Below are 27829 nucleotides of genomic sequence, written 5' to 3'. Positions count from 1 at the left end.
AAGAACTTTTTGTTTGGTTTGGTTTGGTACTGGGGATTTTATTTGCTTTGGTACTCAGGGGCACTCAACCACTGAGCCACATCCCCACCCCTATTTTGTATTTTATTTAGAGACAGGGTCTCACTGAGTTGCTGAGGCTGGCTTTGAACTCACGATCCTCCTGTCTCAGTCTCCTGAGCTGCTGGGATTACAGGTGTGCATGACCATGCCTGGAGGTGCACTTTGGATCCCAACCTGCACTAGAGGTCAGGAAGCCCCAGGAAGAGGTGTGTGAGAGTGTGCAGGGGAAGAGAATTACCATCCAGGTGGAGTTTGCAAGGCAAGAGCTGTGTTCATGAACTGTCTTTGCCCTGCCCTCAGAGGAGCTGCAGTAGGAGTTACATCCTGGAAATGCATGGCTGTCTCTAGGGCCCAGGACAGACTTGGCTATAGAGTGATCACTCCCCGCCCAGGGGGCCATAAAATTGCTTTCTCCTTTGCTTTCCCTGACTCTCACATCCTTTCAGAGGTCGATAAAGAGCAAACATCTGGTGCTCATGCCAGTGCTCTATGACACTGGGACACAAGGAGAGAAGCCTGTCATAAAAAAACAGACAGATAAGCCTAGCACACTGCACTGCACACAACTCACATCAGTAGAAGTACCAAATGAAAGTGATAGGAAGGTCTCAGCTGTGTCTATATGCACAGAAAAAAATATACCTAGAGGGCTATACAGTTGGTCTGCCATATCTGTGGGCTCTGCACTGACAGATTCAATCAATCACAGATCAAAAATATTTGAGAAAAAAAACCTCCATCTCTACTGAACATGTTCAAACCTGTTTTCTTGTCATTATTCCCTAAACAATGCAGTACAGTGAAAATTTATATCACATTTATGTTATAATGGATGTTATACTAGATGTGATTTAAAATACATGTGATTTTAAAACACATGGGAATATATGTGTAGGTTCTGTGCAAATACTACACCACTTTATGTAAGGGACTTGAGCATCTGAGAATTTGGTATCCTTAGGGGTCCAGGAACCAACCTCTGGCACATAATGAGTGCCAACTGTATGCTAAAATTGTAAGAATGGCTCTAATTGGAAAGAGGGAAGATAGGTATTTTTTCCTATTCTTTAATACTTTTATTCATTCTTCTCCAATTTTTTAACTATAGTCATACTGTTCAAAGCTAAAATACACTGTGCTTCTATTAAATGTTTTATAAAATATACTATTTATTATATAGTATATATTACTAACATAAACATACCAAGCTCTAATATGTTATTGAAGACACAATACAAAATAATCCTATTCTACAAAACTATTATCAAAATCTCATTCCGGGATTGGGGCTGTAGCTCAGTGGTAGAGTCATGTATTGGGTATGCATCAAGCTGTGAGTTCAACCCTAGAATAAACAAACAGGCAATACATAAGCAAAAAACTCACTCAAACTTGTCAGAAACTTTCAAATTTTATATGCATCTTGACTCAGCAAATGCATTTCCAGAAGTTAAGAAAATAATCATGGAAGAGTACAAATAAGTATGGAGAAAGGACACTCATTACAATGTTGTTTAAAATAGTAAAAAAATGTAAACAACAGCCTGGGTGCTCAGCAATAGAATGTCAAATATCAAATAAAAATATTATGACATTTCCACCAAATGAACTTTCAGGTAGTCCTGAAAGTAATATTGTTGAGGAATATTTAGTGAATTCCAGAGAATCCCTCAGTGTATTACTGTGGTGGAGACAGGCCACGAAACCAAACATATGCTGTGAGCTCCATTTGTTCATAAAGTACATATGAACAGAATGAAGATTGTCCAAATATTTATCAAAATGTCAATAGCAATTGTTTTTGAATTGTCAGATTTCAAGTGATATTTTTTCCCTAAAATTTCTATAATGAGCACACATTACTTTTGTAATACTAAAAATCCATAAAAATGAGTTCTTCACATCTCCTAAACATCAGATCCAATCTCATTCTTTGTTTCCAAATAGGACCTCTTCAGAGGTGATCCTAATTTCTAGATGCTCAGACAGGGCCTGAGATGCTTCCAACAAGGAAATCCTGCCTACTAAAATGTAGCTCTGGAACTGAGAGTTCTGGTCTTCCAAGGTCAGCAGGGAGCTTCCCCTCTGGGCTCTTCCTACAAGAGCCTCCTCAGAGATGTAGGGAGAGGGGCTTTTGGTCTCTACTGTGTGAGACTGGTGGCTGTGTAGGCAGATGGCTAGGTTCCATGGGTGCTCACTGGGCAGTCAGAGCTACTCTTCCACAGCAAACTTCATCTGACTTGTTTCTCTATCAGAGATTAATCCATTCATTCAATAAATTTATTATCTACTATGTGCCAGGTAGTAAATTAGGTGCCTTACACACATGGATTCCTCTAATCCTCATTAAAACCCTCATAATCATATCATAATTCTGACTTCACAGATGAGGAATCTGAGTGCAGAAAATTAGGTCACTTGTCAGTTTGTCACAGTAAGAGGCATGGCTGGGATCCAAACCCAGTGTCTGTGTAGCTGTCAAGTCCAAATTTATCTTCGATAACGCTCCATTATCTCCTGCACGGTTATGGTTTGGATATGAGGTGTCCCCCAAAAGTTCCCGTGCTAGTTTGGGAGGTGAGATTATTGGATTATGAAACCTATATCCTAATCAGTGGATCAATTCATTTGATGGATTAGTAATTTGAAAGGATCATGGTATTGAGTGGTCATTGCAGGCAGGTGGGACACAGCTGGAGAAGGTGGGTAGCTGGGGACATGCCCTTGGGCCTCTTGTCTTCCTGGCTCATCTTTCTCTCTGCTTCCTGTGTGCCATGAGCTGAGCAGCTTTCCTCTGCCACACTGTTTGGCCATGATGTTCTTCAGGCCCAGATCAATGGGGTTGTCTGACCAGGCACTGAACCTCTGAAACTGAGCCCAAATAACCTTTTTCTCCTCTAAGTTGTTCTCATCAGGTATTTTGGTCACAGTGATGAAAAACTAACTAATGTATACTTTTAAAAAATTAAAAAATCAGATTTGATGCTTAGAACATGAATCCATGTCTTCCTCTACATTTCTCAAACTGCTTTTGCATTAAAAGCCCACAGCCAAGGTGGCCTTCACAGTTCATAGTGCCCAGGAACCCTCTGAGAAGCAACATTGGAAAGAGGAGGTCACTGAAGAGTGGACAGTATTCATCATCATTTCCACCCCTTTGAGGAGACCCTTCCCTAACCTGGGAATGTTAGGAGAAGCTCCCTGATTTTGCAAAGCTCTCTTCCTGAGATTTGCACAGATGTGTGTGTGTGTGTGGGGGGGGCTGGGTAGTGCAGCATGGCCCACAGGCTCTCTGCTTCTTGGGGAGGTACATGGGCTGTAGCATAAAATGAGTTCAGTCCCTGCAATGGGCCACTCTTGGGGTCACACAACAGCTGTGTTCTCAATCACTGGCGTACCATGGTGGAAAAATAAAAATCAAGTAGGAAGTACAAGTGTTGGGTTAGGAGAGGAATGATAATGTGTTCAATGATTCTCAACCCCTGCTGCGTTTCAGTACTGAAAATGTGCTTCCCCACAATTTCATCTCTCCTGCCCATGCAGACCACCTAAAGCCCTGTGAGCCAGGGCACTTTTGATGATGTAGGGAGTGAAGAGAAGAAAACGCTTCAAGGCCTGTTGACCGCTAAAGGCAGCAAAAAGGGAAGTCCTTGGAGGGCAGGGACTTGCAAACTACGATTAAGCCACTTAGTTCCCCAAATGTCCTCTGTATCTCACATGTAGCCCCTTTAAAATCCTACACGATCTTGGGGAGATGGTTGCCATGTGAAATGAAGCAGAGGTGTGAATGAAGTGGAGGCATGAATCTAATTTAGCATATCCTGCTGGTGAGCTCTCTGTGCTTTTTGCTGGGCTCCACATGGTTGCTGGTGGAGGGTCCTAGGCTCTGTCCTGTGGCCCCTTGCTGACTCCTGTGGATAGAACAGCTGCTCTCCCATAGGCGTGTAGTTCAAATCCCAGTCAACTTTCAGTACAGGAACCTCTTCCCTTTCAAGGCCTCAGCACCCTGTCTGGGCTATGCTTTCTAACAATCTGTATCTTCTCTGCTTCACATGTATAAATAGCATTTTTAAATGAGACTAGAAGCATTTGAAAATGAAACTAGCTAGACTCACTAAAATGAGAGGAGACGCCTCTAGGAGTGCCATCTGTCTAGCTCACAAAGGGCCTCACACTGTGCAGGATTCAGGTGATTACACATGTTAAGGCAGCCAGGATCCTCCCCCAGGGTCTGGAATTGAGAATGAGAGAGACTTGGCCTCTCTATGTGGAAAGACTGTCATATCTGACCTTGGACTCTGTGAGCTGCCTCAGGTGACTGGGGAAGTTATTGCTTTCCAATGCTGATGAAGGAGGCTGATGCAGAGAAAGGAAAAGACACCCATGTACAACATACAATCCAACACACACATGGACATTGCCCTCTCTCTCTCTCTCTCTCTCTCTCTCTCTCTCTCACACACACACACACACACACACACACACACACACACACACACTTCTCTGGTCAGTTGAATTTTGAGAGCTCTGTAATGCATATAGGAATATCATAGGCTCTGTGAGACTTAACTTGCACTCTCCAAGCTTACTGGACCCATGGATTCCTTTTTCTACTCAACATCCCTGCTAATGTTTGGATATGATTCAGATGTGCCCCTGAAGGGCCCACTGTGGTCAAAGTGTTGGTTTGCAGGGTGGCACTGTTGGAAGGTGGTAGAAGGCCCTTAGGTCACTGGGGATGTGCCCGTGGCAGAGAGTGTGTGATCCTGGTCTCTCTCTGACTTCCTGCTTGGAGATGTAAGCTCTTCCTGCCTTGAGCATTCTTGTCATGACGTGCTGCCATCTGCTGCCTTTCCAGGGGCCAAATAAATGGGACCACTGACCTTGGGCCTTGAACTACCAAAATTGTGAGCTACGTAAACCTTTTTTCTTTATAAAGTTACCTGCCTTTAGTGTTCATTGCAGTAAAACAAGGCTCCCTACTACAGCCCCTCGAGACTAATGCTCTGGGTTACACACCTAGGATATGCTGGAGCATGACTCTAGTTTCATTTTCACTCACTGCCTTGGGCAACCGCTTCGTGCATCAACTTGTCATTGTTCTCTGGAGACCTCAGATCAGGGGCTGACAGAATAGAACAAACATCGAAATCAAGCAGACCTGAAATCAAACCTAAGCTACTTAATCAACCAACAGATGAAGCAACCATCACTTGCCAGGCACTTCACTTCTGTGAACTGCCATTTTTCTTACCCATAAAATAAAACTTTAGTGAGGATTAAACAGAACAGTCCTCAGTTAAAATGGCAGTTGCCTTGTACCCCTCCCCTATATCCACTCAGCAGTGTCCTTCCACTCCTGACTGCTGAGGGCGCTCTGGTGGGGAAAGAGTTGCCTACCTACCAGCATGGAAAGCCAAGACCACCTGAGTAATTACTCCCAAGGCTTTTAAATGTATCCAAGGTGTGTTTTAATCAGGGATGCTAAGACACACAGAGTCAAAAATGACTGTCATGAAGGACAAAGTTTACACTCAGATCTCTACCATCCAGAGACACAGCATACATGCAGGATCATATGGGGAAGCAACAGGGTTGACCAGAAGGCAAAAAGAGTCAAGAAGAATGTAGGTGAGAGCCTTTATTGTGGATGCTGTGGGAAGGAAAGGTGAGGGAGGGAACAGTGTAAGATGGGCTACTCTGAATCATTTCACTGAGCTCTGGGCTGTAGGAGCTGTCCCCAGTGGTGGTTCCCTGGGAGGATCAGGGCAGAGGAACAGTGGTTTAGCACATGAGAGATCTACAGAGAAGGTGGCTTGCATCTGAGATGCACTCTGGGTAAATGACTGCCATCTACAGGAATTAGCTAGCCCTGGGAGAGGCAGTCTCTCCAGAGAAGGCAGGGCCCCACATTACCAAAGCATCACAAAATACGGGGGAGAAAAAAAAAATGATGAGCACAAGTAGCTTCCTGTGCCCTTGGAAGAAGGGGACCTGATCTTCGCTGTTGATGAAGTCCCAAGTTACCACTGTGTCCCAAAGTGATCAGGGAACCTTCTTCCCCCAGCCTATCTGTCCTGGACTATGTATCTCAGTGAACATCTCCATTCCCCAGGCACCCAAGTTAACCTCTTGGATGTGGCAGATGCCTCTCTTCTGCTCCTTGGTATAACACTCAGACCCTCTCTTAGGAGGGCTTGTTGCCTGGTGCTGCAATGCTGTGACAGACAGGCTTCACCGCTGCCTATTCACTGAGTGGCCTACATCCAATGGCAGGCTGACAGGGAAGGAGAGAGAGGCTGACTGTCTTGGTCCAAACTGAGGCAACTTTGAAGGGCAATTCTAGCTCACTGGTACCCTGAGAAGTTGGTGAAGGCTTGCCACTGGGTCTGCATTGTGGATGAAGAGACTTGTCCCCAGGCCCTCTGTTACTTCCTTCCCCTCCCTCTCATAGCCCTCCTGCACTTTAAATTCTGTCTGGGTCTGCTTCCAAGGAACCCCGAACTATGGAACTAATCTGTTACACCAGTGCTGGAAACACTACTTCCTCATCATCTTTGAAGTCAATCTGCTTATCTTTCCCCATTGATAGTGTTTTAGTTTATGGCCACCATTATGTCTTGCTTAGGTAACCAAAAAGAATGAGGAGTCCAGCTCCTGGCTCACGATCGTTGTGTGTTGTTTTAGGCTTCACCATAGGCAGTATAGATAGATAGATAGATAGATAGATAGATAGATAGATAGATAGATAAATAAATAAATCATACACACACACACACACACACACAGGATACATATAAAGCAAAAGCTTTACTTCCCCAGAACAGATTTGGTGCACATCCATTGCACTGCAGTCCCTTGGGGAGCTTTGCATGAGGGTTGGGCCTCTGGTTCAGTCAGACTTTTACACAGATCTGCAACTCCTAGTACAGGTGCTGCCTCCATGAAGAGGCCTCTTTGTCCAGGGTGTTTGGTCAAGGGCTACTTTCCCCAGTGACTCTGCAGAGACCTTATCCAGGAGAAGAAAGGAGCTTCAAAGATATTCTTCCCCCCAAGTCTCCAGTGCTTTTCCATTTCCATCCCTTCCCCTGCTTGCCACCCAGGACCCTGGGTCCCAGAAACAGCAGGGGCCTTTTGTTCAGAACTTCCTTAGCAGTGCTACAATGCCACTGTCTGTACTGATACATCAGCCCCTGGACTGGAACTGCTTCACTGAGTGGGGGGACAACACTGGGGGAACTGGTGCCTCTTGCTTGCAGTGTTACAGTAAGTGATTAAAGGTGTGGCTGTTATCAGTCACAATCGGAATAATTCATAAACACATATACAATGGGGGTCTCATAAAGATTATAATGGAGCTGAAAAATTCCCATCACCCAGTAATGTCATTGTTGTAGTGACATCACAGTGTGATGTATCAGTCATGTGTTTATGGTGATGCTGATGTAAACAAACCAGCTGCATGAAAGTCTAGCAACATAATTATGTACAGTGCGTATTGCTTGACACTGATGACAAATGACCAAGGTACTGGTTTATGTATTTACCACGCTGTGGTCTTTATCATTATTTCAGAGCATACTCTTTCTACTTATCTATATGTATACAGGTACATTACATATGACTGTAAAACAGTGTGCTGTGTTATGTGGCTGCCATATCATATATTTTGTGTTTACCACATTTCTTGAACGCAACATTTTCTCCAGTGCTTGACTTAATCTTACTGTTTTGCTCATCGTGGCCCTAAGAGTTATGTGAGATATGCATGTATATATGCGTGCGCGCAAACACACACACACGCACACACACACACACACACACATCTGGCATAGCCTAGACATAGAGCCTAGATTTTGTAAGGATACACTATGATGTTCACACAACCATGTAATCATCTAACTATGTACTTCTCAGAATGCATCCCTGTCATTAAGTGACGCATGACTACTCTTTCATTTTGGCTTGTTGTCTTAAAAGATCACTTCAACACTTGGCAGCTCTGCTCTCTCCAGCTCAGCTCAGTTCAGCTCAGTTCTTGATGGACTCATAATTACTCTCCTAATATAGAAGGGACAATGACCTTTTAAAATGAAGTTGGTATCCAACATTAACCAAGATAAACTATATTCTGGGCTAAAAAGTTAAGCTTAGCAAATTTAAAGCTACTAAATCATATAAAATATGTTCTCTGACTATACTCAAATTAAACTGGAAATCAATGAAAGACATGTGGAAAATCTTGAATATCTGGAAATCTAAAAACACATTTAAAAGGGCTGGGATTGTAGCTCAGTGGTGGAGTGGTTGCCAAGTACATGTGAGGTATTGGGTTTGAGTCTCAGCACTACTTATAAATAAGTAAAATGAAGTCCACTGACAAGTAAAAAAATACTTTTAAGCAGAATACAACAGACACTAGTATGGCAATATGTAAATCAATGGAGGTGCAACTGATGTGATTCTGCAATCTGTATACAGGGTTAAAAATGGGAGTTCATATCCCACTTGAATCAAAGTGTGAAATATGATATATTAAGAACTATGTAATGTTTTGAACAACCAACAATAAAAATTAATAAAAAAAATTAAAAAATACTTTTAAAACAAAACAAAACAATTAACATATTTAAACATCTTTAGAGCTGAGGATATGGTTCTGTGGTCAAGTGCTTCCCATATTTAAGGCCCCAGGTTCAGTCCCAGCACTGTTAAGAAATAAAAATTACTAAATAAATAAAAGTAATATATAGATAAAAAGGAAATTAAAGTATTTTAATTGAATAAAAATAAAAATACAACATACCAAAATTTGTAAAATACAGCTAAAGCAATGCATAGAGGAAGATTTATAGCTTTAAATGCTTCTATTACAAAAGACGAAAGATCTGGAATCAATCATCTATACTTGTACCTTAAGAAAATAGAAGTACAGCAAAAGAAGCCTAAAGAAAGCAGAATATAAGAAGTAATACTGATAAAAGGACTCAGTGAAATTGAAAAAAGAAAAACAATAAAGAAAAAAGTCAATGCAACAAAAAGCTAGTTCCTTGCAAAGTCTAATAAAATTAATAAACTTGTCAGACTAATTTTAAAAAATAGGAAATAAAGAAGATCCAAATTATGAATAACAGTAATAACAAAACAGACTTTAAGTCCTTTAAAATCATTATACTCTGCATTATCTTATGCTCATAAATTTGTTGACATGGATGAAATGGGCAATTTCTTGAAAATTTGACTAATCAATTATCCATAACCTGGATAATTCTATGTATATTAAAGTAACTAAATTCATAGTAAAATATCTCCTAACAACATCTGGGTCTGTCAGGGGCCAAAAAGAAAGAAAGAAAGAAAGAAAGAAAAGAAAACAGAAGTGGACGAAAGAGTTCTGACAACATGAACTTCATGTAAGCCCTTCATGTAAGTCTGCTGCCAAGAAGCAGAGAAATCCCCTCTTGGGTTCTGAGAGAGGGTTAGCCACAAAGGACCACCTGCCCTCCCAAGTCCTGAGACAGCATGCATTTCTAACCATTTTCAATGACTCCCCCTTTAAAAAATGAAATTCCAGTTTTCTCCCTGCGTTGCTCTTCATTAATGAACATTATTCCTATAGCAATACCCTGAATAAAATCATCTCCTTAATTTTCCAATTAGTTTTGTCCTTCACAGTCTTGATATATGGACTTGCATAGGACTGGAGCTCACCTTTGGATCCCTGTTTGCTCCCCTCAGATAAGGGCTGCTCCATTTCTGACTGGGACCTGGGAACAGCACTATGTCCCACTTTTGGCCCTGTGCTCTAGACTCTGATCCAAGAGAATATTTGGTTTTGATTTCTTCGGAGTACTCATCTGAGTTCTTGGGAAGGCTTCTTTTATTTCATGCTGTGACCATTTGGTGATCTATGTGAACAGATTAATGGTTTATAGAGACCTTTTTCTGTCAAGTGGTTGATAATAGAGAATCTGATTCGTTAGTCTTTTCTATTTGTCTCTTAGTCTATCTTGAGCTCAAATCAATAACTAATTTCATTCCTACTGGGAAGCAGATATCCAGACTGGCGAGTTTTATATTTCTATTTCTGTTTGACCCATGACTGAGATTTTATAACTGAACCTATAAGCTTTCTCTCTGTGTGACTGCAGGTCTGTAATTCAGAAAAGCCTTTCCCTCTCACTGTGTGTGCAATAATCTCCAGATAGTATTACCAAATTTGATACAGTCTCTTAAAGAAGCTCTATTCTGATTGGCTTTGATGTAAGCAAGTGCTTGGACAAACTGAATATTCGTAAAATTACCACAAATTAAGGAAATTGAACCTCAAATGCTCTTAATGTGAAAGAAAGTTTTTTTTTTGGGGGGTGGGGGTAGGGGGTACTGGCAAAAGGGATGCTGTACCACTGACATTCCCAGCCCTTGTTTATTTTTGAGACAAAGTCTTGCTAAATTGCTGAGGCTTAGCCTCCCAAGCCACTGGATTAAGGTGGCACCCAGCTTAATGGGTTTTCTGATTGAATAAGCTAGCATTTCTTCTACTAAATGTTTAAGATGACAAAGAAATGTTTAATTAAATTGAATCACTATTTTGATGAACTTTATTTATTTATTTTTTAAAGAGAGAGAGAGGTAGAGAGAGAGAGAGAGAGAGAGAGAGAGAGAGAATTTTTTTAATATTTATTTTTTAGTTATCGGCGGGCACAACATCTTTGTATGTGGTGCTGAGGATCGAACCCGGGCCGCATGCACTCCAGGCGAGCGTGCTACCGCTTGAGCCACCATCCCCAGCCTTGATGAACTTTAAATAGGTTAAATAGATAACTTGAAAGATAATTTTCAAGTAACTTAAAACCTTGGAGTTAATTAATAGATATTGAATAGATAACCTAAATCATTTCAAAGACAAAATATTGAATCTCTGATTACTAAACATACTTTGTTACATATATTTTAAATTTCTATATGATACAGAGAGGGAGAGGCTATATATTGAGTCTATTAATTAATATGTTTATTTTGTCTGTAATCCCAGAAACTTGGGAGAATGAGGCAGGAGGACTGAAGTTCTGGGCCAGCCTCAGCAACTTAGGAGGCCTTTAGCAACTTAGTGAGACTCTGTCTGAAAATTAAAAAAAAAAAAAGAAAAAGAAAAAGGGTTAGGGATGTGGCTCAGTGGTAAAGCACCTCTGAATTCAATCCCCAGTCCAAAAAAAATTTAAAAAGGAAATTTTGTCAAGCTCAAAGCTGTTTAGCTTGAATTAACAATTAAAACACACACACACACACACACACACACACACACACACACACACACACATTTAAGGCTGGGCCTAAGAGTGCACACCTATAATCTCAGCTATGTGGGAAAAATTGAGGCAGGAGGATCTCAACCTAGAGGTCAGTCTGGGAATCTGATTGGGACTCTGTCTCAAAATAAATTTAAAAGGGGCTGGGGTGTAGCTCAGTAGAAGAGCACTTGTCTAGCAAGTGCAAGGCCCTGGGTTCAACCCCTAGTACTACAACAGAAGAGAGGGGGCTATTTTCAAGTATTATACTGTTGTAAAAAGATAGAATTTGGTTTTCTCTGTGTTAAAATGGAAAAAATTCCTAGGATCATTCACCAGCTCTTGAAAAGAGGTTGTAAAAAGTTATCTGTTGCTTTCTGTGTAATTGGTCTAGATATTGGAAATTCTGTGTATTATCAGAACCATTTCCTATTCTTTATGTTGACTTTGTAATCTCCTTGATTATTTTTTTAAAAAGTTTCTTACTTAGGAAAGAGCCAAGGATTTTACAATCATGTTAACTTAAAAATACATTATTGTCACTTTGGTTAAATATGTAGCCATGTGCTATTCTGAATAACTCACAATCCTACCTAAATTCATGTTCAAATCTCCCAACAACTTTTGATATTCCGCCTTTCAAAGATCAAATACTACATGGTAACTTTTGCAAGAAGACCACCTTTGAAATTTCCCAGAAGGCCCCTGGAAAATCCTAATGCATTTGTTCTTTTCACTTTGTAAAAAAAATACAAGTGCTACGAATGGTGTGACCCTACTTCGTGTACAACCAGAGAAGTGAAAAACTGTGCTCTATTTGTGTACAATGAATCGAAGAGCATTCTGTCATGTATAACTGATTAGAATAAAAAATTAAATATAAATAAAAAAACAAGTGCTTAGATATTTTGAGATTTACTTGATTATGCTACAACTAATGAATTGAATGGGAAGAGTTGTCAAATGGGAAGAGATATTCAGCTTTCCCTCGGTTAAATCTGTATGTGTAAAATGTTAATATAAATATTTCAGAAATCGTATGCTAGGTGGAAAATGGACATTCCTGGAGAAATGCTCATGCCACCCTCGTGTGTGATGTATTTCCATTTATCAGAGTCCTGGTGCTGTTCTGCCTGGTGTTATACAACAACATGACAGTGTTGTCAGTCATAATTTCAATTATTTAAAAAAATGTAGACTCTACAACTTGAATCTAGCTTTTTGTAGGCTAGTGGTATTCAATTAAAAGTTCACATCACTTACCTATGGAGTTTTATTAATATACATATGTTTAGGCCTCACTCTAAACTTACTCAACCTCCTTACAGATTTGTTTGTTATATTAATAATATAATTTTGTCAGGATTATTATATGTGATATCTGAAGATGTCTTGCTCTATGCAGATTATGTTCATCTATTTTTATAAATTAAATAAAATACTAATTGTCTTCTTTAAAAAGAGGACTAATCATTGAGTTGATATTGTCTAGAACCTTTTTGGTTGGCTTTATTATCTTGTTCATTATACTGCAGAAACAAACCAGTTTAGAGTATTCTTATTATAAGCTCAAAATTGTTAGTGACAATATTCTTGTTATGGGCTTCATCAATTTTTTGAAATGATCAGTAATAAATTAATTGCAGCTACTTTATACATATTTTTTTTGTTTGGTTTCATTTTATTCTGATGCTTCAGCTATCAGCTTGAATGCTTTGTCTTCACCAAAAAAAAAAAAAAAAAAAAGACAGTCTCAAGAGCCACACAAAAAGTCAATGCCAGGTACTTTTGAGTGCAGGCTTTGATGACAATGCATAAAAATCTTTGACACCACAATGACAAGCTAAATCCAGAGTTTCAGAATGAGATGGGCTCAAGAGACTGCTAATCCAAGATGAAGCTGAGCAAGAATTAATTAATTAAAGCCCAATGAACTTTGGTAGGATAATTGTGGCTTTTATTTGGAATATGTTGATATTTTAATGTATCATTTTCTAGATACTTAAGGAACACCTTTTTCTTTTTTTGGGGGGGTTATATATATTTAGTATACCATGCTTTTATAAACTAAAACAAAACATTTGAAAATAAAATCTTTTCCCCTGCTTGACCACTCCAGAATATGGAAACTTTTCCTATGTATTCTCAGTTTCATAGCAATATAATTATTTTCATAGATTCAATAAGAATCTGTCCTCCTTGATAACAAGATATCTATTGGAAATACTGGTTATGTAAACAGGCCTTACCTGTTCATATTCATATTTGAAAAAGATGCTCATTTAAGCAGAATTTGACTGGACACTTTTAAGGACCTAAGGTTGACTCCATAGAGCCAACGCTTAAAAAACCCTCTTGAAAAAACTGCCTAGTACCTGGCTTATGGTGTTCCCAGCTTCTAAAAGGATCATTACTTTCTGGCAGGCCCAGCAACTTTAAGATATTTAGGAGGTCTGGGGCTGTAGCTCAGGGGTAAACCTCGCATACATGAGGCACTGGGTTCGATTCTCAGCACCACATAAAAATAAATAAAGATATTCTGTGGGTCCATCTATAACTGAAAAAGAAATTTAAAAAGATATTTTGGAAACCTCAGGATAAGGAATTCATAAAAATCTGTAGGCACTGAAGGTGATATCTGGTGAGGACTTTTTGTTTGGCTTCTTAGCTTCTGATGAACATGTGTCTATGATCTGGAAGATCCCATATTGTTAAGATTTCAATTCTCCCAAACGAGATAAATAGATTCAAAACAATCTATACCAAAATTGCAAGAGGACATTCTGTAGATACTGACAAGCTAAAAAATAGAATGAATAAAACATTACTGAAAAAGAAATCTGGAGGGCTTGCATACCTGCTTTAAAGTTACAATATGGACTTTATTAAATGAGTCCAGAAATACACCTATAATATAGGGTTTTTAACAAAGGTACAAAGACAATCAAGGATGTCTTTTAATAATGTCAAGGAAGGATGGTCTTTTCAAGAAATGATGCTGCAAAGCAGGAAATGCACATACAAAAATGAACTGTGACCCTTTCCTCAAACCATACAAAATCAACTCCAAAGTATATTTTATACTTAGATAAAACAAATCTAAGTATAAAATATAAAACTACTAAGACTTTCAGGGGAAAACACAGCAGAAAATCTCTGTAACCTCAGATTAAGTAAAGAGTTCCCAGATGCCACACCAAAAGTATGCCCAAAAGAGGAAAATGATGAATTGGATTCAGTTTTGAAACGATAACCTTTATGCTGCAAAATATACCATTAGAGAATTAAAATACATGTTACACACTGGAAAAAAGGTTTCAAAATTGATTACATGTCTGGAAAAGCACTTATACTCAGAATATATAAAGAACTCTCAAAATGCAACAATAAGAAAATAAGCAATCCAGTAAAGAAGATTTAGACACTTTAGCAATAAAGATGTACATATGACAAATAAGAAAAAAAAGATGCTCAATATCGGATGTCACTAAGGAAACGCAAACTAAAACCAAATGAGATATTACACACTTAATAGAATGGCTTACAAAATCTGGCAATACTGAGCTAATGAGAATATAGGCCAATGGGAACTGTTGTACTTTGTTAGTAGGAATGCAAAACATACAGCTACTTTGAAAATGAGTTTGTTAATTTCTTATACAGTTAAGCATACACTTACCATATGACCCAGCAATGCACTTCTCCCAAGAGAAATAAAAACTTATGTCCATATAAAGTTTTGTGCACTATTGGTCATAGCAGCATTATTTGCAATAGCCAAAAACTGGAAATCATCCTTCAACTAGTGAATGGATAAACTGTGGTACATCTATTTAACGGAATACTATTTAGTAATTAAAAGGAAAAGAAAACTACTGATAAAGGCAAAAGCATGGATGAAAGTTCAATGTATTACACTAGGTAAAAGAAGCCAGATTCAAAGAGCAACACATGATGAAATTCCATTACTATGACCTTTTGGAATAGTCAAGTCCATAGGGATGGAGAATAGATTGGCAAGGAACTGGAGGGGGAGGAAAGGAGTTCATTACAAAGAGCGGCACTCACTTTCTGGAGTGATGAATCTATTTTGTAGTTTGAGATGGTCGTAGTTAACATGACTACACATCATCTGTCAAAACTTTTAGAATTTTACACCCCAAAGTGTGCCTTTTGTTTATATAACATTAAAAACAAATCATAATAAAGAAAGAGCAAGCAAGCAATGTGCCACATCAACTTTCTGCTTCGAAAACCTTTCCATGGCTCCAAGGATCATGATTAGTCTGAGTTACTGGGTATGGAGCTATAGCCTGATCTTCCTTTATGATGCTTCCCCTTTCACTGGGCTCATTATACCATGCTACCTGCAACCGCTATACCCCCAAATCACCTGTGATACCCTAGCACCAGTGCTCAGCCCCACAGGCTTCTTTCCTCTGTAATCCTTATGCATCTATATACATTGATCTTCTCTCTTAAAGTGCTTTCTACTCCTTAATACAGCAAAATGCATACCCCAGGCCATATCTCCTTCTGCCAAAGGGTTTCTCTGGACTAGCCCCCACAATAGCAACCTCTTTTAAGATTCTATGCAGGGAAGTTTTGGGAATAGTCAAACCCTACACATTCCAAGAACTGACCCTTGACCAAATCATAGGAGATTACTTTGGAGTCCTTGGAATATCCTGTTTTTGTACAGCTGGGTCCTTGGGCCCTGCCAGATACTTTATGCGAACAATGTGGTTTATGGTGGGGGCCCCGGGCTACCCCGTTTCAGTGTGACGTCTTGAGGGATGGAGACTGAGTCAGTCTGGTGGGTGCTACATGCTTAAATAACTAACCTCCAATAAAAAACCTGGTTACCTAAGCTTGGGAAACTTTTCTGGGTGGCAGTTCTTCACATGTTGTCACGAGGTATTGCTGTGTGAATTAAGCAGAGTTTGTGTGAATGCAGGGGAGGGGCGTGCCTACAAGTTTGGGCCTGGTATCTCCCAAATCCTGCCCTTCATGTCTTTTCCTGATTTTTAATCTGTAACTTCTCACTGTAATAAAGCAGAACCAAGAGGGTGACAGCACTGTCTAGCTCTGTGAGTCCTTCTAGCAAACTATAGGGTGAAAGTGGCTTGAGCACCCCTGACACATCATCCTGCTGGGTTTACCTCCATCAGAACACTTGTCATAATGGATTGTCACTGCCTGTTTCTCACCGTGCTGTGATTTCTTTAATGACAAGAAACCTGTATAATTCATTTATCATCACTAGTGCCTAGTACTGTGCCTAGAAGAGGTATTAAATAAACATCTGAATGAAAGACAGACCTAGACTGCTCATAAGCCTGATGCCCACCTGAGCCAGATACTTGCCTCAGGGTCTTGCGGAAGGATGTGGAGGTAGCTTAGGTTCTCTCCCAAGAAGATATCCTATGACTTTGGCCAGGTAGTGAAAACCATCAACCCCAGAAAGCCCACACTGGAAATTAAGATTGTCAGATGAAACAGCCACAACAGAAAATTTAAAAGCCTTAGCCAAGTAACAGCAGGGTGCTAGCTGAGGGTTCTGAAGGCTACCATGCTTGGGGGGGAAATGAGAACAGTGAGGCAGAAAGAAGGGCCATGGAAATTCCACCCTGTCAACTACATCTCATTTTCGAATTCTGCCTTTCAGGGAAGTCGTCTCCACAGCAGAATGAATGACATTTCAGTGGAAAATGTTGACATTTAAAATTCAAGAAGTCTGTTGGAAATGAGAAGCCTACGGGTCCTACCTGGTTTCCCTGCCTAATTCCCTGCCCTGCCTGTAAACTGCCACCTCAGACCTCAGACCCTTTGTGTTCTTGCTGGGAGCTCCAAAAATGTTTAGCAATAGGCTCCACCACAAAAATCACACAACAATAATTAAGTTTTTCTAAGGATCCCTTACTGGTAATTTTCAGTCTTCCTTAAGAGATAAACACAGTTCAATTAAACACACATGTGCTTTGTCATAGAGCCTGAAGTCCACTCAAACAGAAAAACAATACGCCACAAATGCCAACTCAGTGGGGAGTGCCCAGCCCAAATCAATACCTTAGATGAGAGTCATGGGATTTTAGGTTATTGGAAAAGACGTCAGACCATTGATTTTAATTTCCTTGCTTTGCAAATGGAGAAACTGGCACATCCCCATTTGTGACTGCTGAATAACAACAGTGAGCATGTGATTAGCCACAACACTATTTCTGTATGACAACCAAACCAGCACACTGTCCTTCCTCACTAGACCTGGAACAGCCACTCCACACCTAGCAACACGTCCCCATCAAGTCACATCAAGCCTGGCTTGAAGCTTTCTTCAAACATGGTCTCATGGGCAATCGTAAGCGAGTTACAGCCCCTCTCAATCTGTTTTCATATGTAGATTATCAGTCCTGTACCTGGCATATAGAAAATGCTCAGTAAATGTTCATTTCCCTTTCCTCTTCCCACTAAGTTTTCCTCTCTAGTAGCCTTTTCCAACCAGACCTCCTCATTTGAACCACAAATCCAGAGAGAATTATTGGAGTGCTTTCCTCAATGCCTCCCAATGATGGCAAAAAGCTCGTAGCACTGTAGAAGAGAGGAAAGTAGTTTGTTGTATTCTATGGCTGTCTTAGGACATCAGGGTTAATTCTGTTCAGGAATCAACTGAGAAAGTTGATTTCTTCTCACCAACTGAGAAAGGTGATGGCTTCGTGGACTTACATGGTTCTACAGCAAACTTGGCAGTATCCTTTTACACATCTAGTACTGATCATTGTTCTTGAGAGTCCAACCAACAGGCAAGGAGGGGTTAGTGAGATGGGAGTAGGGCAGAGAAGATGAGGAGGTGATTTAAAAGGCCTCCTCCCTGTGCTTCCATAGCTGGTTGCTACCCAACACTCCTGGAGCACAGTGTGCTGCCTACACACCTAGTAATACTGAGCCCATCTGGAGTAATCCTGTGAGGAGCATGCCATTCACTATCAGGTCTCACACCGTGTTGCTTTAAACCTTGCCCTGTGGTTAAAGGGTCAGCTCTTAGGCTCTTAAGGAACAGACTTCTAGACTTCATTACTCACCTACTACCCCCACCAACCCTCAACAAACACATACCCTAAATATTCATGAGAATGTCACTGATATATTTGAAGATCATTCAGGCTGCCTCAGTGCCCCTGGGCTGGTACGAGGAGTTCCTGGATCCCAGGGTTGCTTAATAAACCTGAATCTCTGCCATCTTCAACTGTCTCACTGATACACATTCCCTGGGACATAAAGAAAAAATGCAAGGGCACTCACTGAGACCCTTTGGGCTGGGTTTACAGTTGCTGAGGTGGTACCACACAGGTCTTCTAACTCTAGAAGTCAAAGGAAAACCTTTTGGGGCAAAAGATAGGGATAGGTAGCTTTGCTAGTTTGTCTCAAGTCTCACTTAGCATATTACCTAGCTTGGTTCTATTTAAGCACCTGAGAGGAGAGAAAGGAGTTTCTAGGGAAGTCCCAAGAGATGGGAAGGAATCACAGCTGTGGAACAATGAAAAACTTTTTAAGTTGGAGACAAGAGCCAGATTATTCAACTTTTCTGAATTTTATGTGTCTGCTTTGGAAGAAAGAAGATGGGAGTCATGTAACACTCAATGCAGAAGTGAGCATGTCCTTTTCTTTCTTTTTACAAACCCTCTGACTATAAAGCAAGGCCCAAACCCTGTATTCAAGGTACTCTCAAAACCCTGCCACAGCTCCCTTTCAACATGCCTGTGTTCCATCCTGAGGCCACCTGCATGCCCCTCCACTCCTCTCTGGCTTTGAAGTTCTGATCTAACACACTATCTCACCCCCATACCTGTGTGGGGCCCTGCAACTTTTACAGGCTGGATCCCTAACTCCATGCAGAAGCATGACAGGTACACCACCTCCCTGATTTCTGGGCAACAACTGTCTTCTCAGCACCCATTGCAAAGGCTCAAAATGTTTGTAGATTGTTTGCAAAAAGGGAAATATAAAGAAACCAGTGCAGCAACTAATCAAGGGTAGCTGATCACTGCTCATAAGACCACTCTGGACTATCTCACTCTTTAAGGCTGAAGTCTCGTCTCCAACAGCACCCAGATTTGGTCCTCCTGGCGGACAGAGGAGCAAGCGTATGGTTCCAGGAGACACCCAAGCAATTCCATCTCAGAAAACCACTCCTGTTCCAAGGGGCACAAGATGAACCCCTTCTGGGCTGGGCCACTCCATCCTGGGGCCAGGACCAGGCACACTCCAGCTAGAAGGTGCAGTTTAACCCTTCGCTGTTAGATTCTCTCTCATCTTCCCACCCTTAGAGAGGTCAAATTGCTGCAGTTCACAAAACCAGATATGTGCCTAGTCAAGAACGGTTTAGGCAAGGGAAACTGCCTATCCAGGGACCAAATGCTAGTCTCGCCTTAAAAACTCAGTTTCCCAGTTAACCACAGGCCTGCTACCAGAGCCAGCAGGGTCCCCGCTGTAACAAGTGCTCCACCTCTGGAAGTGAGTCAAAGGGGCAGGTGGGAGGGATGGTTAAGACAACTAGGAAAAAGAGAAATCAGAAGGGCAAAGCAATGGAAAGGAAGGGACCAGGTGGCGGAAAGGAGAAACAGAAAAAGCAAGGGAGAAAAAGGATAGACAGGAGAGACAGTCGCGGGGGCGGGGTAGGGAAGGACGAAGGAGCTCAAGAGGACCGACGCCCGGAGCGGAGGGCGCCGACGGCGCGGAGGGCGGCGGCGCCCTTACCGGCGGTGGCGGAGCGCAGGCTCTCCAAGCTCCAGGAGCGGGACAGGGCGCCGCGCATGCCCCCGCTGCCGCCGCGGCCGCCGCACACCACGCCGCTGCTGTCTGAGTCGGAACCTGGGGACAGCCCAGCGCTGCTGCTGCTGCTAGTGCCGAGATCGCCGCTCGTCTGCCCGCTGGACTCGCTGGGGCATTGCTGCGCCCTCGTGCAGGTGGGCCCGAGCTCCAACCAAAGGCTCGGAGGAGGCTGGGCTGGGGGCGGCGGCGCGGCGGCGGCGGGGCTGCCGGGCGAAGGGGCGCGCGAACCCCGGCCAGGGCCAAGGCCGGCGCCGCCGTCGGAGGGCGAGGGGCGTGCAGGCAGCCGCGCGGCGTCCTCGGCCCCATCCCCGCCGCCGCGCGGTCGCTGCTCCGGGCCGGCTGACATCATGGGGCTCCGCTAAGGAGGTTCCCGGCCGGCCGCTGCCCGCTTGGGCTCTGCGGCCGCGGCGGCCGGGACCCTCTGCAGGCGCGGGGCGCGCGGCTCGAGGAACGGTGAGGCGCCCACCCGGCAGAGCGCGGCGCATCCGTTCGCCGCCCGCTCCTGGCCAGCCCCGCGGGCGCTGAGCCGCGGCGGCGACCCCGGCGCGGGTCGCGGGCCCGGGCGGCACGCGCTCACGCACGCGCGCACGCAGACCAGGAGCGGCGGCGGGCGCGGGCGCGGGCGCGGCGCACCGGGACCCAGAGCGGCCCTGGGTCCCCACGGGGTTGCGCAGCTGCCGCCAGAATTGAGGTGCGTGTGTTAGGACACGGTCATTCTCAAGAGTGGACACGTGGTGGTGAGTAGAGTTGGAGGTTTTCTCCGCAAGAATTACATCTCCGTTTTGGTGAGAGGCGCAGGCAGGAGGCCGCGCTCAGCCCCAGGCAGAGACTTCCGCCGCCAGCACCGCACTCTGGGACGGGGAAAACACGCTCCGCCCCGTCCCTAGCCCGACTCGCACCCGGTCAGTGGGGACTATCACCCTTGATCTCCCTAACAGCTGGTGGCCAGGGTCGTGCCCTACCCAGCGAATATGGGCTGGCCGGGTGGTTTGCGTGTTTATGGGGTTTTAAAAAGTAGAGTCAAAGCACACATATTACAATATGCATGGAAAAGTCCAGTGACAGGAACAAAAATTTGGGGGCCTAAAGGCTCATGACAAGGTGTCACAGATTACAGGTGTTCCTTTTGGGAGGGGAGGAAAGCTTCACCGATGTTCCCTTGACTATCCCAGACACTCCTGAGCCTTCTGTAGGTTCTTCATGCCTACGTGGTGAGATACCTCCAAAGCAACAATCAACAAGTCATTATATGAAATACTCAATCTAGGAGGTGAACAACAGTGGAAGACTTTGGTGTTACTTTGGAGGTTGAGATGTGTGAGAGAAGTCTTAATAGAGGCCCATCAAGGCTGCTGACCACCTGTCCCCCATGATGGACAGACACACACACACACACACACACACACACACACACTCTAAGCTTTGGGAGTTAGTTCAAGTGTAAAGTGCCATAGGTATTACCAGGAGTGAGGATGACATAAGAGGCATTCAGAGCCATCATAGGGTGGACCCTTGAAAAGTGAGCATTTTTTCCCCTTTTCTCCACTTGGGGTCCATTTCCTATAGCCTATCTCCATCCCTAAGCCATAGGTGCTCTTACCTCTGTACCATAAGGAGCCCTGCATCTTCATAGATACTGTCCTCCTCTGCCCTAGCAACTCAGAGGGCTGGAGCAATAGCAACCAGAGTTCTAGGTAAATTACACCTGCCCAAGACAATAGCATTGTTGTTGGGTGTTCAGTTGATGGGCATTGGTTGATGCCTTGACCAAATCTGTACATTAAAGCCCACTCTCTTATTCCAGTTTATTTTACTTCTCTAGGGGGAGTGTGTGTGCCTCTCCTGGCCTCTCCATATCAGCATTCACACTTTCTGTCTCTGCTGCCATTCTTTCCTGACTTTGGGAAGAACAGTTCTTCCCCTACCTCCTCCTCCTTCTCCTCCTCTTTTTTTTTTTTTCAAGATTTTTTTTTAGTTGTAGATGGACACAATATCTTTATTTAAAAAATTCCTTTATTTTGTTTATTTATTTTTATGTGGTGCTGAGAATTGAGCCCAGTGCCTCACACGGGCAAGGCAAGCACTCTGCCACTGAGTTACAATCCCCGCCCAATAACTTTATTTTTATTTAGTTATTTTTTATGTGGTGTTGAGGATCATGCATGTGAGGCCAATGCCCTACCACTGAGCCACAACCCCGGCCCCACTACCTTCTTCTTGAATGCAGGCTCTTTTACATGGAGGGTCATCATTTGTGTTCTCCTATGGGTGTCCTTTGAAGTCTGCATGCCAAGCCTTTGTGAGTGGGATGAACTTCACAGGAAGGGGTGGCCAGTGCCAGTCCTCCCCACCCAGCTGCAGGGCTTGAGGGTTCTACATTAAAATAAGCATCAGAATTGTCCATTTCTGATACTCTGCTGCTACCACTACCATTCTGTACGTTTGAAAGGAGGACAGCTTGAGTCTCATTCACTGAACAACCCAAGGAAACTCTAAAATTTGTCATATGTCACTTTCCTGTTCCAGTCCCTTCAGAAGTTACTTTCCCTCCCTGGAAGACCTACAAGATCCTATGTGTTATGACCCAACTGATTTTTCCACCTTCTGTCAGCTCTCTGTGCTCTAGCTGCAATGGCCACCTTGATGTTTCTCCTTGCTATAGGGTCTTTGCGGCTCCTTTCACCTGGAATGCTTTTCTTTTTGTTTTTTATGGTATTGGCTCCTTCTCAACTTTAAGATCTCAGGAAACATCTCTACTCAGTAATTCTTCATTTATTTATTCCTGGCACTTATGACTGTTGGTCAGCAGCCTGTCGTTTGCTCTTTGTCTACACCCCTGTAGATAATGTCTGTGGTGAGGCTGGTGATGACTTACTCGCCACAATGTCCCCACAGTGTGTAGATAGAGTACCTCACCACTCCATGAGCAGCTGTGCAGGGATAAATGGGGCCTGGACCTGGGCAGGAGGCCAGCTCAACAGGAAAGGGAAGATTCTCACTCTTTTAGGTCAGGACTTTAAGAAGACTGGGGTGTGCTCTTGAGTGGAGGGTGCAGAGGTAGTGTGTCTGGATGGCAGCAGCCTGAGTGAATCTAGTCTGTGTGAACCACTGAGTGCCATGCCTTCAGTGAGTCCATTTCCCTTTCCAATCTTCCCAAGTCTTCAGTAAATTTCAATCAGGTATTCTGTGCTAGATGTACTTCAGGGACAGAATCCCCTGGATTCTGGGACAAATCCCCATTTGAGCTCCACTATGAAAAAGAGATCTGTGTTTCCCAAGATCACAGTGATGATAAAGGCTAAAATAAACTAATGCTTCCTATCCTGGAGGTGCAAGGGATCATGGGGGACAAAGGGATAGCAAGACTTAACCACAGGAAGATTCTTATATATATATATATATATAGACACACACATACACACACATATTCTCTGTATATACTGTACATACACACATCCTAGCAATGTCTGAAATATTAGCATATACCAAGGATATGCTGAAAATATTGAACACATATGCTACTGACATGAGAACTTTATCTGCTAGTTGAATTGAATTAAAACATGGGATAAACAAGGTCACACACCCAGGAAGTGGTGAAATTAGTTCCCATACTTATCATCCATGCTTTGGACCACTGTGTAACTGTTAATTCCCTGCCTCCCTATTTTGAGGACTCCCAGACATTTCTTGCTAGAATGTTGGAATCACAGGCAAGTGACACTGTGAACATACTACGTGTAGAGAACAGTGCTAGTTTCTGGAGTTAAAAATGAGGAAATATTAGACTAGATTTAGATAAATATGACTTATATAAGCATAGTCATCCAATATCTCCTCCAAGTGTCTTACTGAAATGACTGACAGGTTGTAAAAATAGGGAAACTGAGACAGACTCAGTTCCACAGTGATACTAGTGAAAAGTATTAAAAACACAACCATTTAATAATTTTCTGAAATGGTCCTAAAAGCGCACAGTAAATAAAGAAACGTCTATTCAAGAAAATCGATGACAATGCAGTAAGAAAGGTGAAAATCTATGGCATTTGAGTGAAGACAGTAACTAAAGGAGGAAGAGACTCCACTTCAGACTGCTGTAGACAATAAAATAGAGCTCTCTCTCCTTCCAGCTACCAGCCAGGTCTTTCCTCTCTAAGGAGCAGGACACAAACATTTCTCACCATACTCCCACTTCTCTCCTGTTACTGAAGTTCTCCTGCACGAGAGTGGTTGAGCAGCGGCAAGGATTGGTTCCTTCTTTTGGCTCATGAGAATACTGTGTCTGGGGTACCTTTTCTCCCTGCTAGAAATGGTGGTTCCATGACAGGAGAGGCAAGCTGAGGGGCCCCGAGTACTACTTCCTTTCCCAAGGGCTCTGAGTATCACTCAGAGAGAAGCTTGTTATTGCCCTGACCCCAGTATCCAGAGTCTTGGTTTAAAGATTTTGCCCAGGAGGAAAAGCAGACTATGAAAAAGATAGCACCCAATTTCTTCCCAAAGGAGCTACCTTATTTGTGACAGAGCATGGAGAAGTTTCAACATAAAGGTGTTTTCAGGAACAGTGGAGGTTGTATGAAAGGAACTGGGAGGTGATTCATGGATCTAATGAAGATCCAGCCCAGACTGTAAACCCACTAGTTTCCTGACAGAACTGAAATCAAGACAGTTGGGAGGAGCCCTCCTGACATTAGACAAATACCCAACACTGACCTCGAAAAATATTCTTCCAAATTAGTCAGAATTTGATTGAAGAAGTTTGTAGAGAAATTTATTCCCTTAGGAAAATATTGAAAATGATAAAGCAACCAGCTCTTAATTAGTAGAATTTCACAACTGGGTATGGTCAGAAAAAGAATGAGAGAGAGCCCTGGCAAAGCCACTGTCATCCAAGGATGACCATGGGAATCCCCAAACTGCACTTTCCTAAGGCATCAGGGGCTTAGCACTATGGGAACAAAAATGAATGCCATGGAAACAATTTACCCAGATACTAAACAAGCAAATCACAAGAGCAAGGCAGGTGAGCAAGCAGTACTCAGAGTTGCTATACAGCATACAATCGAAAATGTCCACTTTCCAACCAAAAATTTTGAAGAACCTACTGACCTATACACTGGAAAAAAAAGCAGGCCATAGATACTGCCAGTAAGTGTGATCATATGTCATACTGATCATAAAAAAAATTCAAAGTAGCCATTATAAAGATGTCTGGAAAACTAAAACAAACCATAATTAAAAGGAGAAAGCGTTAATGAGTGTTGCATCAAATAGAATACCAAAACACAGCCATAAATTATTAAAAAGCACCGGGTGGAAATTCTAGTGGTAAAAAGCCCAATATCTGAAATCAACTCATGGAAAGGGTCCAAGAATATTTTTGAGCAGGTGAAAGAAAGAATTAGTAAACTGCCGCAGTCCGGCTGCAGCAAAATATCCGGGGGGGGGGGGGGGGGGGTGACAAATAACTTGTGTACGTTGATGCAGCAGGAATGGAAGCCGTTTATTGTAGGATCTGAGCGATATTTATACATTTTACACAGCTTATCTAATTAGCATAAAATAGATACAGCAGTCAACCAATAAGGAATCTCCACACTTAATGGCTCGCTTTTGTTACTTCACAAACCGCTCCCTCTGGCATTTTGCCAGGCACCATCCAGACTTGTTTACAGACCCTAACAGTAAACTGAAAAACAGACTAACGGAGATTATGCAAACCAAAGAGAGAAAACTATAAAGAAATGAACAGAGACTTGGAGAAATGTGGGACATCATTCAGGGCACCAACAGAAGTATAATGGGAATACCAGAAAGAAAGGAGAAGAAAAAGATATTTAAAAAATAATGGCTAAAAACTTCCAAGATGTATTGAAAAACAATAATGTACACATCCAGGAAACTAAAGAATTCCCAAGATAAATACAGAGCTCACAGACAGACATGGTAAAAGTGCTGAAAGAAAAGGGGAAAATCTTGAATGTTGCAAAGAGGAGCAACAAGCCACTTATAAGTGCTCCTTCTTCAAAAAGACAATAGCTGAGCTCTTAGCAGAAACTACCGAAGTCAAGTGACAAATAGTGTGTTAAAAGTACAAAAAGAAAAGAAAAAACCTTGTCAATCAAGAATCCTTTATGCAGCACAGCTTTCTTTAAAAGATGAAGGCTAAATACTTTCCTGGATCAAAATAGAGAATTTGCTAGCAGACACCAATTTACAGGAAATGCTAAAGAGAGTTCTGTAGACTGAAAGCAAGTGACTACTGGCCAATTTACCCAGAGGGTAATCTGAATCCAAATTACACAGAAAGGGCACCACTGAAGGTAGTTTTGCAATTACAAAAGATACTATCATTTCCTGTTTCCTTTCTTTTTTAGGTGATTTCAGAAGCAACTGTATAAAATAATATGTATGTAATTTATTATTGGGCTGATATATAGAAATGGAATATATATGGCATTAGTCTTCTAATAATGCATAAAGGGAGTGGTGAGAGAAAAGCTGTTAGTGCTAAGAAAACAGGGACAATAATCATTTTCACAATGCACTGTTGGGTTTGTAACATCAGTAGATACAAAGTGTATAATAGTAATATCACAGAAAGGGAGAAAGGGAATAGACCTATACAGAAATAAGATTTTTAATAATATTGAAATTAAGCTACTATATATCTGAAATTAATTATAAGTTATACATATGCCAAATCCTAGAGCAACTACTAAAAAATTTCAAATACTGAAAGAATCACAAATGAAATAAAAATACCACATTAGGAATATTTTCGTAGTGTCAAAAAATGTGATAAAAGAGGAATAGAGGAACAAAATAAGACCTATTTAAAAAATAAGATCATCCCATTTTGGGGGAGTCATTAGATTATATAGGGCTTTAGAGTCGAGTCCCAGTGATTAAACCCAGGTGGCTTTATAAGAAGAGGGAGAGAGACCAGAAACATGTGCACCTGAGTGTCCTTGCTGTCTTTTTGATACTAGGGATTGAACCCAGGGGCATTCTACCCCTGAGCTATATCCTTAGCCCTTTTTAAAATTTTAATTTTGAGACAGAGTCTCACTGAATTGCTGAGGCTGGCCTCAAACTTGCAATCCACTTGCCTCAGCTTCCTGAGTCACTGGGATTATGGTTATGCACTACTGCACCTGGCTCCTATTTCTTTCTTTGTGATACTCTGTCCCACTTCAGAACTCTGCAAGCAAGAAGTCATCACCAGATGTGGACATTGTGCCTCCAAAACAGTGAGCCCATTAAATTTCTTTTTAAAATTACCCTTCCTGGAGACCCTCAATGTTATACAAAATACATGTATGAAGATGTGAGAAAAAAAAATAGCGTTACCCTAGATTAGGTAGAGAGAAGTGATGAGAGGGGAGGGGAGGGGAGGGGAGGGGATGGGGAGATAGGAAGGATAGTAGAACGAAACAGATATTATTATTACCGTGTGTATATATGTGACTGCATGACGAATGTGATTCTATAACCTGTATACTCAGAAAAATGAGAACTTATATCCCATCTGATTCAAATGTATGATATGTCAAGGTCATTGTACTGTCATGTGTAACTAATTAAAACAAATAAAAAAAATTATCCTTCCTCAGGTGTTTTGTTCTAGCAATTTAAAAAGGACTAATAAATGA

At 42.1% G+C, this 27829-nt stretch overlaps 1 protein-coding gene across 1 annotated transcript in view; it reads right to left on the bottom strand.

Annotated features, from left to right (window-relative positions):
- Positions 1–20526, bottom strand: part of Arhgef4 (Rho guanine nucleotide exchange factor 4) — a 77296-nt gene extending 56770 nt beyond the window's left edge. Inside the window, exons 1-2 of the mRNA XM_076865738.1 lie at positions 20510–20526; positions 20103–20454 (exon numbers count right to left, since the gene is read on the bottom strand). Of these exons, the coding sequence (XP_076721853.1) occupies positions 20103–20454; positions 20510–20526 (369 nt within the window). The remainder of the gene's footprint in view (positions 1–20102; positions 20455–20509) is intronic.
- Between the last annotated feature and the right edge of the window lie 7303 nt (positions 20527–27829).

The sequence above is a fragment of the Callospermophilus lateralis genome, chromosome 9, assembly GCF_048772815.1.
Source record: "Callospermophilus lateralis isolate mCalLat2 chromosome 9, mCalLat2.hap1, whole genome shotgun sequence".
In the NCBI taxonomy this organism is placed as follows: Eukaryota; Metazoa; Chordata; class Mammalia; order Rodentia; family Sciuridae; genus Callospermophilus; species Callospermophilus lateralis.
The sequence above is the reverse complement of the archived record's forward strand: the minus strand, read 5'-3'. Positions and strand labels throughout refer to the sequence as shown.